We start from the raw sequence: 13,894 nt of genomic DNA on the forward strand, positions 1-13,894 counted from the left end.
CCTTTTCAAAGGCCTTCTGAAAGTCCAAACATACAATATCCATTGCATCCCTTTATCTATCCTTCTTGTAATCTCCTCAAAGAATTCCAACAGGTTCATCAGGCAAGATTTTCCCTAAAGGAAACCACACTGACTTTGTCCTATCTTGTCCTGTGTCACTAAGTACTCCATAACCTCATCCTTAACAGTTGGCCCCAACATCTTCTCAACCACTGAAGTTAGACTAACTGGTCTATAGTTTCCTCTCTGCTGCCTTCCTCCTTTCTTAAAGAGTGGAATGACATTTGCAATTTTCCAGTCCTCTGGCACTATGCCCGAGTCCAATGATTTTTAAAAGATAATTACTAATACCTCCACAATCTGTACTGCTATCTCTTTTTCAGAACCCTAGGATGCAGTTCATCTGGTCCGGGTGACTAATGTACCCTTAGGTCTTTCAGCTTTTTGGGCATCTTCTCTTTTGTAATAGTAACTGCACTCACTTCTCTTCCCTCACATCCTTCAATATCTGGCACACTGGCTAGTGTCTTTCACAGTGAAGACTATTGCAAAACACTAATTTAGTTAATCTGCCATCTCCTTGTCCCCCGTTATTATTTCTCCTGCCTCATTTTCTAGCAGTCCTATATCCACTCTCAATTCTCTTTTATTTTTAACATGCTTGAAAAAGCTTTTACCATCCACTTTGATATTGTTTGCTAGCTTGCTTTCATATTTCATCTTTTCCCTCCTAGTGCTTCTTTTAGTTACTCTCTGCAAGTTTTTAAAAGCTTCCCAATCCTCTGTATTCCCACTAATTTTTACTTTGTTGTATGCCCTCTCGTTTGCTTTTACATTAGCTTTGACTTCCCTTGTCAACCACAGTTGTACTATTTTGCCATTTGAGTATTTGAGCATCAGACCTAATTTGCAGTATTGTATGCGGTTTTGGTCACTTACCCACAGGAAAAATGTAAATAAGGTGGAAGAGTACAGAGATGTTGCCAGGACTGGAGGACCTGAGTTATAAGGATAGACTGAATAGGTTAGAACTTTATTCCATAGAACATAGAAGATTGAGGGGAGATTTGACAGAGGTACAAAAAATTATGAGTGGCATAGACGGGGTAAATATAAACAGGCTTTTTCCACTGAGGATGGGTGGGACTACAACAAGAGGTCATGGGTTAAGGGGGAAAAGTGAGATGTTTAAGGGGAACATGAGGGGAAAATTCTTCACTCAGAGGGTGGTGAGAGTGCGGAATGGACTGCCAGCTCAAGCGATGGATGCAATTTTGATTTCAAGGTCTAAGAGAGTTTAGGTCAGTACATGGATGGGAGGGATATGGAAGGCTATGGACCGGGTGCAGGTCAATGGGACTGGGTGCAGGTCTGTGGGACGAAGTTTAAATGGGTTATCATGGACTGGATGGGCCAAAGTGCCTGCCTCTGTGCTGCAGTTTTAGGTGACTCCATGACTCTAATCCACCCTGCAGTTTGAGAGGGAAAAGATTAAGTCAGATGAATCAGTATTACAGTGGAGTAAAAGGAATTACAGAGGCATGAGAGAGGAGATGGCTAAAGTTGATTGGAAGGGGACACTAGTGGGGATGATGGCAGAACAGAAATGGTTGGTGTTTCTGGGGAAAATTTGGAAGGCGCAGGATAGATACATCCCAAAGCAGAAAAAGTATTCTAAAGAGAGGATAAGGCAACTGTGGCTGATAAGGGAGTCAAAGCCAGCATAAAAGAAAAGAAAGGCATATAAGAACAGCAAAAATTAGTGAGAAGTTAGAAGATTTGAAACCTTTTAAAAACCAGTAGAAGGCACTAAAAACTCATAAGGAGAGAAAACATAAAATATGAAGGTTAGCTAGCCAATAATATAAAAGAGGAAACCAAAAGTTTTTTAAAGATATATAAAGAGTAAAAGAGAGGTGAGAGTGGATATTGGGCCACAGGAAAATGATGGTGGAGAGGTAGGAATGGGGGACAAAGAAATGGAGGAGGAACTTACAAATATTTTGCATCAGTCTGCACTGTGGAAGACAGTAGCAGTATACCAGAAATTTAAGTGTCAGGGGCAGAAATGTGGGTAGTTGCTACTACTAAGGAGAAGGTGCTTGGGAAACTGAAAGGTCTGGAGTAGGTAGGTCACCTCGGCAGAGGGTTCTGAAAAAGAGGTTGTGGAGACATGAGTAATGATCTTTCAAGAATCACTAGATTCTGGAATGGTTCCAGAAGACTAGAAATTTGCAAATGTCACTCCACTCTTCAAGAAGGGAGAGAGGCAGAAGAAAGAAAATTATAGGCCCGTTGTTCTGACCTCAGTGGTTGGGAAGATGTTGGAGTCAATTATTAAGGATGAAATTTCAGGTTACTTGGAGGCACATGGAAAAAGTAGACCAAAGTCAGCATGATTTCCTTAAGGGGAAATCTCACCTTACAAACCTGTTGGAATTCTTTGAGGGAAAAACAGGCAGGATAGACAAAGGAGAATCAGTGGATGTTACTTACTTAGATGTTCAGAGCCTTTGACAAGGTGCCAAAAATGAGGCACGGTCATAGACCGTGGAATTACTGGAAAGATACCAGCGTGTATAGAAGATTGGTTGACTGGCAGGAGGCAAAAAGTGGGAATAAGGGTGTCATATTCAGGTTGGGTGCTGATGGCTAGTGGCATTCCACAGGGGTCACTATTGTGACTGCTTCTTTTAAGATTTAATGTCAATGATTTGGATGATGGAATTGTTAGCTTTGTGACCAAGTTTGCTAACAATACAAAGATAGGTGGAGGGGCAGGTGGTGCTGAGGAAGCAGGGAGCCTGCAGAAAGACTTGGACAGATTGGGACAACGGGCAAAGAAGTGCCAGATGGAATATAGTGTAGGGAAGTGTTTGGTCATGCACTTTGGTAGAAGGAATAAAGGCACAGGCTATTTTTTTTAAATGGGGAGAAAATTCAAAAATCAAAGGTGCAAAGGGACTTGGGAGTCCCCATGCAGGATTACCTGAAGGTTAACTTACATGGTGAATTAATGGTAAGGAAGGGAAATGCAACATTAGCATTCATTTTGAGAGGACTAAAATAAGAGCAAGGATGTGATGCTGAGGCTTAATAAAGCATTGGTCAGATTGCACAGAGCATTGTGAGCAGCTCTGCGCAATTTATCCACTGGAGAGGGTCCAGAGGAGGTTTATAAGAATAATTCGTGCGAAGGGTACGAGGAGCATTTAATGACTTTGGGCTTGTACTCGCTGGAGTTTAGAAGAATGGGGGAGGGGGAATCTCATTAAAACCTATCGAATATTGAAAGTCCAAGATAGAGTAGATGTAGAGAGGATGCTTCCTACAGTGAGTGAGCCTCGGACCAGAGGGCACAGCTTCAGGATGGACGCACATCCATTTAGAAAAGAGATGACGAGGAACCTCTTTAGCCAGAGGGTAGTGAAACTGTGGAGTTCAGTACCACAGACAGCTGTAGAACCAAGTCACTGGGTATATTTAAAGTGGAGTTTGACAGGTTCTTGGTTAGTCAGGGCATCAAAGGTTACAGGGAGAAGGCAGGGATAATAAATCAACCATGATGGAATGGTGAAATAGACACGATGGTCCAAGTGGTCTAATTGTGCTCCTATCTCTTATGGTCAAATGTGTTTTTCTCCTGACGCTGTGATGGAGAAATTCCCACTGATGGAACCTGACTCATAGCCTATTTTGATTCTTAGAGAGGCTCTGACTTAGCTGCGATTGTGTGAAAGTGTCAAAAACATGCAGCTTATATACATCTGGATGCTCACCAGCAACAGCTGATGACAGCAGTGATACCAGACAGGGATTCGTGAGGCAAATCAGTAACTTCAATCAAGTCCAAACAGATGAGAGAATTTTCTGCTTAACAGCTTCTAACTTCTAAGGACTCTTAAGACCTTAACTTTCTTGCTCTTGTGCAGCTGAGCGAATAGGTAAATTGTACACTAACAGTGGCTGATCTCAACTTTATGACTGTTGTGACAAGTGTTTAAAGCTTTGATCAATGTATTCAGGGATTCCTCATTAACCTCTCTGAACATGCCACTTCCACTATTATTAGCAGCAATCGGTTACAACCATTTTCATTTACTTCCATAAACTAGGCTATTTAAAACAAAAATTGATCCAGGAAACTTTGTAATCCCACGGTTGTCACACAAAGTATTGAAAACATTATTATGTTTTATCATTAATCATTTTTGCTGCATTATAAATTGTCAAGACCACTTACGAGCCACCAGCCTCACTGAAGAGTCCCCCCTAATGTGGATGTAACAATCAGTCACGGCCATGAATTGCTCAACGTCTCAACAGGGAAGCTCTGCTGTTCCACCCTGGTAGTGAAGCGAGAGTTATTTTCATTAGATTCTCTTCTCTCTACAACGCAGCAAGGGATTGAAGTGAGATTAACTTAATGTTACTGTACTCGAAGCATGATGATACTGATTTCAGGTCACCGATAAAAAGGGAGAGGGTTAAGTTAATATTTTTTTTAACTGTAATGCAAATGATTTTATTTGCAGTGTAACTACAAAAATTGCCAAAATCAGTAAGTATACTTTGGGCAATATTTGGATTCCAGGAGTTTTTGATTTTCTTTTTCAATGCCTGCAAATGGGTGGTGAGTCGTGTGTAAATTATCTCACTGAAGCAAGACATGCATCTTTTTTGTTTGTTTCCAGACCTCGCTCATTTTAATTCAGTGAGCTGAGAGTGTAAGAGTCTCTTTCCTGAAGTGTGGTACTCTGCTGGAGCAGCTGATGTTGAAGAGCCTGCAGCTCCTTCTTAAAGTGCTGGGGTGGGGGCACCTGCAATGAAATCAAACACAAATTTTACATGGCCAGCAATATTTTCACAAAGCACCAAGGATCTGAAAATCTGGACTGCAAGCCTTAAAAACTTCCAGGTCATTAGCATTTTTTTAAAAAAAGTGACAACCACAAACAACACTCATGGACTTCAGCAAGAATGTCCATATGGGAAGCTTAGAATGGCTGTTTCCCATCAATGATCAACGTTTGATGAGTAGGGTCAGATAAGGTGATCATGCAGGTAGAATTGAGGATCATGCAGAAGGTGACTTTGATTAATACATATTCACGAAGCTGAAAAGCAATAAATACCTAGCATTGTTTACAGAATTGGTCTCTCTATCCAAGGAAGGATATACTCGCAGTAGAGGGAGTATATTGAAGGAATACTAGGTGTATTCCTGGGGTGTATTAGAAAAGTAAATAGTCTATTGCTCTTTTATAACGGGATACAAAAATAATGATATCTGACTAGAATGAAATGGGGCCTTTCATCTGCACTGTTGTGCACAGTTTTTGCCTCCTTACCAAAAAATAGTGTATTTGTTGTGCAGGGATTATAGATTCACCAGACTGGTTCCTGGGATGGCAGGTTAGTTGTATGAGGAGAAACTGACAGAACGTTTTACCATAGGACCATAAGATAAATGAGCAGATAAAGGCCATTTGGCCCATCAAGTCTGCTCTGCCATTTCATCATGGCTGATCCAATCTTCCTCTCAACCACAGCTACAAGATGAATTCATAACTTCTATCGTCAGGAGAACAATCATGAAGGCAGCTTCCTTTACCACCCCACTCACTTGTGTTTCCACTTTCGGGGGGCTACGGACTTGTACCCCAAGTTGCCTCGGTATATCAATGTTCCTCAGTGCCCAGCCAATCATTATACACATTCCACTTGCACTTAACCTTCCAAAGTGCAACACTATAGCTCTCTCTGCTCTTTCTCCACCCAGATTTCCAACTGATCTCTATCCTGCTCTAACACAAACAGAAGAAAATCTGCAGATGCTGGAAATCAAAAGCAACACACACTGTGTCCTGCTGTGTCCTTTGACAACCATCTTTTCCAGCTACAAACCCAGTGATTTGCATATCATCTGCACACTTACTAACCAGAGTTTCTGCATTTTCATCCAAACTATTAATATATATTATAAACAGAGATCCCTGCACTAATCCTTGTGGAACATCACTTAGCACATACCTCCAGTCAGAACAACACCCCTCTATCACTAAACTGGCCATACGGCCTCTCTGAAATGTATCATGAGGCTGCTTGCCCTCTGACCTAGCCTTAAAAGTTTTAAAAGAAGACCTGTCTTGCAAACTGAGAGGGAAACACACTTGCTGGTACATGCAGAGGCTCCGAAATTGCATTGTTTGGTTGAAGGCAGATATAAAGATCAAGAGCAGCAACAAATGGCTCAGAGCTCAGCTTGATTTCATAGAAAAAGAACAAACCAGAAGCAGTGGGAGGTATAAGGTTTGCATTGTATAGAGAGAAACACTTTGTTTTTTTTATGGGCTTTGTTCAGATGAACACAAAATGAGCCAAATTCAAGTGGGTTCAATAGCTCCATAAAAAGGGAACTGATAGATACCTGCTTAAGCACTGTCTTTAAGGACACAAGCATAGGGATTGACAGGATAATTAAATCCTCAAAGGATCTATGAATCATGCAACCAAAAGTCTTAGTCTGGACACCAATTACTCACAGTGGTCTGAATGAGTCAGGCTGAAATTTCCCATTTAATTACTGGGACAGTTGATCTGGATTACCTTCCTGAGTAGTCCATTAGTAAGAAAGTGTCTGTGAAAGGATCAGGTATGAGAGACTGAAAGTCATTACCTTCTACAATGAATATCCCACTTCTTACAGTTAATAGCAAAATTCATAATGAAAATAAGAAACAGAATCCAATGAACTCCAGTTGTCCTTTCATGCCTTCTCCACCGTTCCATCAGATTATGGATAATCAGCGACCTGGTATTATTCTCCCCACATCTCTACCTACCATGAAAAATGTATGCTTTAATGGGATCACCTCTTATTCTTCTAAACTCCAGGGAGCATGAACCTAATCTCTCCACTCAGGACAGATCCCCCCTCATTATCTGATGTTCACTTGAGTGATTCCTATACTCCACTCTCATGAAACAAGGTGATTAGTAAACACATTTATTCTTGTCCCATGAACTGAGGTGCAGAGAAAAACTTTTCTTGTGCACAGTTCATACAGATCAATTCCTTTTCCGAGGATCGTGGTGGAAAGGCTTGTAAACTCCTGAGATCTTGAGAGTGATGCTGTCTGGAGTTTAGCCATTTGGAGCTTAGCTCCTGGTAGGGTCACCCATTGTGGTAAGGTCAAGAGGCAGGCTCCGGACAAAGAGCGATCCAGCCACGACCATCGTAAGATGACGACATATCACAATGGCACTGAAGCTGGAGGAAGACTCCAGCAGTGAAGGATTCCCAGTCATCTTGCATTCCATGATGCTAGAACCTGACACAATCTGTCAAGGACCGTGTGCATTCCACAGTGCTAGAACCTGACCCCAATCTGTCAGGAACCGTGTGCATTCCATGGTATTAGAACCTGACATAATCTGTCAGGGACCGTGTGCATTCCACAGTGCTAGAAACTAACCTAATCTGTCAGGGACCGTGTGCACTCCACAGTGCTAGAACCTGACCCCAATCTGTCAGGGACCGTGTGCATTCCACAGTGCTAGAAACTAACCCAATCTGTCAGGGACCGTGTGCATTCCACAGTGCTAGAAACTAACCCAATCTGTCAGGGACCGTGTGCACTCCACAGTGCTAGAACCTGACCCCAATCTGTCAGGGACCGTGTGCATTCCATGGTGTTAGAACCTGACCCCAATCTGTCAGGGACCGTGTGCATTCCATGGTGTTAGAGCCTGACACAATCTGTCAGGGACTGTGTGCATTCCATGGTGTTAGAACCTGACCCCAATCTGTCAGGGACCGTGTGCATTCCACAGTGCTAGAAACTAACCCAATCTGTCAGGGACCGTGTGCACTCCACAGTGCTAGAACCTGACCCCAATCTGTCAGGGACCGTGTGCATTCCACAGTGCTAGAAACTAACCCAATCTGTCAGGGACCGTGTGCACTCCACAGTACTAGAACCTGACCCCAATCTGTCAGGGACCGTGTGCATTCCATGGTGTTAGAACCTGACCCCAATCTGTCAGGGACCATGTGCATTCCACAGTGCTAGAAACTAACCCAATCTGTCAGGGACAATGTGCATTCCACAGTGCTAGAAGCTAACCCAATCTGTCTGGGACTGTATGCATTCTACTGTGCTAGAAACTAACCCAATCTGTCTGGGACCATGTGGTGGCTGCCGGTGCATCATCTCTCTACATTAAACAAAGTCATGCACAGACCTTCTCCATTGATCTGGTATGGTATCAGCCTCTACAGGCATCTGAAGACCCACCAATAGATAATTCCTTAGGAAAACAGCATACTTGACTTGAGTGATGACACTACAACAGATCAATTCATTACAACAGTACATTGAAGTAGTAAAAGTCCAGAAAATAGTGAAAAGTTAAAGCTACAGAGAAAGTGCAGTGCAGATAGACAATAGGGTGTGAGGTCATAGTGAGGTAGATTGAGGTCATGAGCCCAATGTTAAGGTATAGTTTTAAATACCATTGATTTGTGAGTCACTTTATTCTGATTTTTTTTTAGTGATTACATGCTATTAATCGGCTGCCACTAATTCTAATTCTAGAAGACTTCAAGAAGGGAAAAAAGAAGAGACTACTATCGGTGGGATCCCATAAAGAAACCCAAATTCACCAACATCAACATGGAGTCATACAACATCTCGCAAACCATGACAAATGAGACACATTTAATTATCCCAGAAGCAGCCCACTACATCATCGTCATTCTGTATGCGTCGGCCACCTTTCTGTCATTGAGTGGAAACTTGCTGGTCATCTGGGTCCTGACCATGGGCTGCAGAACCAGAACAGATATCACCGTGTTCCTCATCAACCTTGCTGTGGCCGACCTGACCATGGCCATTTTTTGCATCCCCCTCACATTTACCGAGGTTCTCTTGCAACGGTGGCTCTTTGGGGAATTCCTCTGCCCTCTGGTGCGGTTTGCACAAGTAAGTGTTTTGCTTAAAATATCAAATTCTGTTCTATTACTGGTTTAAAGCAGTACAGTCTTTTAAAAAAAATTAAACAGTTTTGCTTGTGAAGTATGACGTCTGTATGACAGGTGAGTCAACACTATCATGATAACATCAAATGTCTGTAAATGGAAAATGAATGTAATGGTTTCTTCTTTCTTAAAATGCATGAAGCAGGTTTTTCTCGAATAATCATCACAGTTAACACCCCTGCTAATCTAACGAATCATGGTGCCAGAGTCAAACAAGTATCTCTGCCATAACTGATTTCATGCTCTGCTTTGAAAAGTTTACAGCCATCCTTTCACATAAATTTTCAAATTAATACCTGATAGCATCAAAAACTATGCAGAAAATCAAGGCCAGCAATATTTCAAGAATCCATATGATTGAAATTATTTTTGATCCTCCCCTGCGCAAAAAATGAGCCACAAGCACTGAACTGATTATATAATATTATTCTAATTGTACGTATCAGTCATGTCAGCTTCAAGAAGCCCAATAAGCTGCAGAGCATGATAAAAGTATCAATAGGACTTCTGCACAATGACTCAAAGCAACTTCCCTTTGCACCGTATAGATGACAGGATGGTCTGTGCTGAGTTAACAGATCTTCCATAGGTTACCCGGACTCAATATTCATGGACTCTTGCAGATGTTGAGACAAATTTTCATGGTTTCACTTGTGATTTGATAATTTCATCTTCTTAAGTGACAGTGTAAGTTGCATACTATATCTGCACAAGGAGAGTAGTGGACACTGGAAGCTGCTGTTGTCCATGAGGCATTGAGAAATTTATACTTGCCCATTTTGGAGTCAGTACTTGCTGCACCTAATTTCAGAATGTATGGATATGGTTGGAAGGGTCTATGATATCAACGGCCTGGCTTGTCTCAAAGAGCCAGTGAGAATCAGGCGGCTGCTGGCGTCATTGTGTGGATTTTAGGCAAACAAAGATGAAGGATAAATAGGAGGTGGAGGGGAATGGAGATGAGAAATAAGACAGAGACAGAGGAGGAGCTGAGCTAGCAGGGATTAGAAAGAATGGTTGCTGGGGAGACAAGTCAGCCCTCATACAGTAAGTGTGGATTAAAATACTTTGCTTCAAAAATTTATTTTGCAGATCGCTCGGACTAGTTTTACAAAGTGTAGTCAGCAGTTGCTTCAGATCTAACCAGACTTGCAGTGGGGTCCTTGAGAAGGGAAAGGCCACTGACTTGTTATAAAGTCTGAAATAGGTATGTCTTTCCAACACAATAAGCTACACACACTCAATGAACAATACAGAACCGTGCAAAAGTCTTAGGCACATATATACAGCTTGTTAATGGAGAGGAGAGCGAGTTTGATAATCTGGTGGGAGCACAGTATATTAGGAATGGTGAAAATGGGGCACCGTGAAAAGGATGTGTGACAGGTGGCAGAGAAGGAGTCCCAGGGGCAAGGGCTGTCATGGCATGGCAGCATACACACCCAGCCCTGAGGCACCAGGCAAGGTCATTTGATTGCAAACAATTGGTTTATTGATCATTACAGAATGTCTCTCTGGTCCTTCCCACTCCTTCCTCTCTCCCCAACCATGATTCCCCTCTCCCTGTTCCCTTCCCACTCTCAGTCCACAATAGAGACCCATATCAGAATTAGGTTTATCATCACTCACATGTGTCATGAAATTTGTTTTTTTCTCCAACAGCAGTACAGTGCAATACATAAAATTACTACAGCTCTCTGCAAAAGTCTTGTGGACCCAAACTATATTTATGTTCCTGGACTTTTACACTGCTGGATGTCTGTGCCTCCTGAGTACAATATTGGCTGCTCATCAGACTGGCAAATGCCTGACAAGTAAGAACAGCTCAGCTGAACTTAAGACCTTATGTTTCTGGATGAGACAGAATAACATTCTCTAGGTAGAAAAAGAACATGGTTAGAATGCTTTTTCAGACATCAGTAGCATCTGCTTAATGAAAGATAAAGACCTCTAGATCCGTGACTGAATGCTAATCTACTCTCTAGTTCATTGACTTCCCACAGTGAACACAGATTAATAGTTGCAATTCTATTGAAATTAATCCTTTTTCTAGATTCTGCAAAGCTCAGTAACTCTGTCAAACCAATCCCTGCAATAATAACTGAATTTAGATTCTACTGAACTGCGGGCTCCAGAATTTCTCACCAACCCATTCCATAAGACCATAAGACAAAGAAGCAGAAGCCAGCCATTCGGCCCATCGAGTCTGCTCTGCCATTTTATCATGAGCTGATCCATTCTCCCATTTAGTCCCACTCCCCCACCTTCTTACCATAACCTTTGATGCCCTGGCTACTCAGATACCTATCAATCTCTGCCTTAAACACACCCAATGACTTGGCCTCCACTGCTGCCTGTGGCAACAAATTCCATAGATTCACCACCCTCTGACTAAAAATATTTCTTTGCATTTCTGTTCTGAATGGGCGCCCTTCAATCTTAAGTCATGCCCTCTTGTACTAGGCTCCCCCATCATGGGAAACAACTTTGCCACATCCACTCTGTCCATGCCTTTCAACATTCAAAATGTTTCTATGAGGTCTCTCTTCATTCTTCTAAACTCTAAGGAATACAGTCCAAGAGCGGACAAATGTTCCTCATATGTTAACCCGCTCATGCCCAGAATCATTCTAGTGAATCTTCTCTGTACTCTCTCCAAGATCAGCACATCCTTTCTTAAATAAGGAGACCAAAACTGCCCACAGTACTCCAAGTGAGGTCTCACCAGTGCCTTATAGAGCCTCAACATCACATCCCTGCTCCTATACTCTATTCCTTTAGAGATGAATGCCAACATTTCATTCGCCTTCTTCATCACCGACTCAACCTGGAAGTTAACCTTAAGGGTATCCTGTACGAGGACTCCCAGGTCTTGTTGCATCTCAGAACTTTGAATTCTTTCCCCATTTTAAATAATAGTCTGCCCCTTTATTTCTCCTGCCAAAATGCATAACCATACATTTTCCAACATTGTATTTCATTTGCCACTTCTTTGCCCATTCTTCCAATCTATCCAAGTCTCTCTGCAGACTCTCCATTTCCTCAGCACTACCGGCCCCTCCACCTATCTTCATATCGTCAGCAAACTTAGCCACAAAGCCATCTATTCCATAATCCAAATCGTTGATGTACAATGTAAAAAGAAGCGGCCCCAACACAGACCCCTGTGGAACACCACTGGTAACCGACAGCCAACCAGAATAGGATCCCTTTATTCCCACTCTCTGTTTCCTGCCAATCAGCCAACGCTCTATCCACGAATGTAACTTTCCGTAATTCCATGGGCTCTTATCTTGTTAAGTAGCCTCATGTGTGGCACCTTGTCAAAAGCCTTCGGAAAATCCAAATATACAACATCCACTGCATCTCCCTTGTCTAGCCTACTGGTAATTTCCTCAAAAAATTGTAATAGGTTTGTCAGGCAGGATTTTCCTTTAAGGAATCCATGCTGAGTTCTGCCTATCTTGTCACATGCCTCCAGGTACTCTGTAACCTCATTCTTGACAATCGACTCCAACAACTTCCCAACCACCAATGTCAAGCTAACAGGTCTATAATTTCCTTTTTGCTTCCTTGCCCCCTTCTTAAATAGCGGAGTGACATTTGCAATCTTCCAGTCCTCCGGAACCATGCCAGAATCTATCGACTTTTGAAAGATCATCGCTAATGCCTCCGCAATCTCCACAGCTACTTCCTTCAGAACATGCGGGTGCATTCCATCTGGTCCGGGAGATTTATCTACCTTTAGACTATTCAGCTTCCTGAGTACTTTCTCTGTTGTAATTGTGACTGCGCACATTTCTCTTCCCTGCCACCCTTGAGTGTCCGGTATCCTGCTGATGTCCTCCTCAGTGAAGACTGATGCAAAATTCTCATTCAGTTTCTCCGCCATCTCCTTATCTCCCATTACAATTTCTCCAGCATCATTTTCTATCAGTCCTATATCTACTCTCACCTGTCTTTTACTCTTTATGTACTTGAAAAAGCTTTTAGTATCCTCTTTGATATTATTTGCTAGCTTTCTTTCATAGTTCATCTTTTCCCTCTTAATAACCTCCTTAGTTTTCTTTTGCAAGCTTTTAAAAACTTCCTAATCCTCTGTCTTCCCACTAATTTTTGCTTCCTTGTATGCCCTCTCCTTTGCTTTAACTTTGGCTTTGACTTCTCTTGTCAGCCACGGTTGCATCCTTTTTACACTTGAAAATTTCTTCTTTTTTGGAATATACTTATCTTGCACCTTCCTCACTTCTCGCATAAACTCCAGCCACTGCTGCTCTGCCGTCCTTCCCGCTAGTGTCCCTTTCCAGTCAACTTTGGTCAGTTCCTCTCTCATGCCACTGTAATTTCCTTTACTCCACTGAAATACCAACACATCGGATTTCGACTTCTCATTTTCAAATTTCACAGTGTACTCAATCATGTTATGATCACTGCCTCTTAAGGTTTCCTTCACCTTAATCTCCCTAATCATCTCTGGTTCATTACACAATACCCAAACCAGTACAGCCGATCCCCTAGTGGGCTCAACAACAAGCTGTTCTAAAAAGCCATCTCGTAGACATTCTACAAATTCTCTCTACAAATTTTCCCAAACCACTCGCATGTTAAAATCCCCCACAATTATCATAACACTGCCCTTCTGACAAGCCTTTTCTATTTCCTGTTGTAATTTGTAGTCCACATCACTGCAGCTGTTCGGAGGCCCGTATATAACTGCCATCAGGGTCCTTTTACCCCTGCGATGTCTTAGCTCAATCCATAAAGATTCTGCACCTTCCGATCCTATGTCACCTCTTTCTAATGATTTAATATCATTTCTTACCAATAAAGCCACGCCTCCTCCTCTGCCTA

General features: G+C 42.2%; 1 protein-coding gene across 1 annotated transcript in view; it reads left to right on the plus strand.

Moving 5' to 3' along the window:
- The first annotated feature begins 8,678 nt into the window (after positions 1-8,678).
- LOC140200974 (RYamide receptor-like) overlaps positions 8,679-13,894 on the plus strand; it is a 51,669-nt gene continuing 46,453 nt past the window's right edge. The window contains exon 1 of the mRNA XM_072264614.1: positions 8,679-8,987. Coding sequence (XP_072120715.1) covers positions 8,679-8,987 — 309 coding nt within the window. The remainder of the gene's footprint in view (positions 8,988-13,894) is intronic.

Source organism: Mobula birostris, chromosome 7 (assembly GCF_030028105.1).
Source record: "Mobula birostris isolate sMobBir1 chromosome 7, sMobBir1.hap1, whole genome shotgun sequence".
NCBI classification, from domain to species: Eukaryota; Metazoa; Chordata; class Chondrichthyes; order Myliobatiformes; family Myliobatidae; genus Mobula; species Mobula birostris.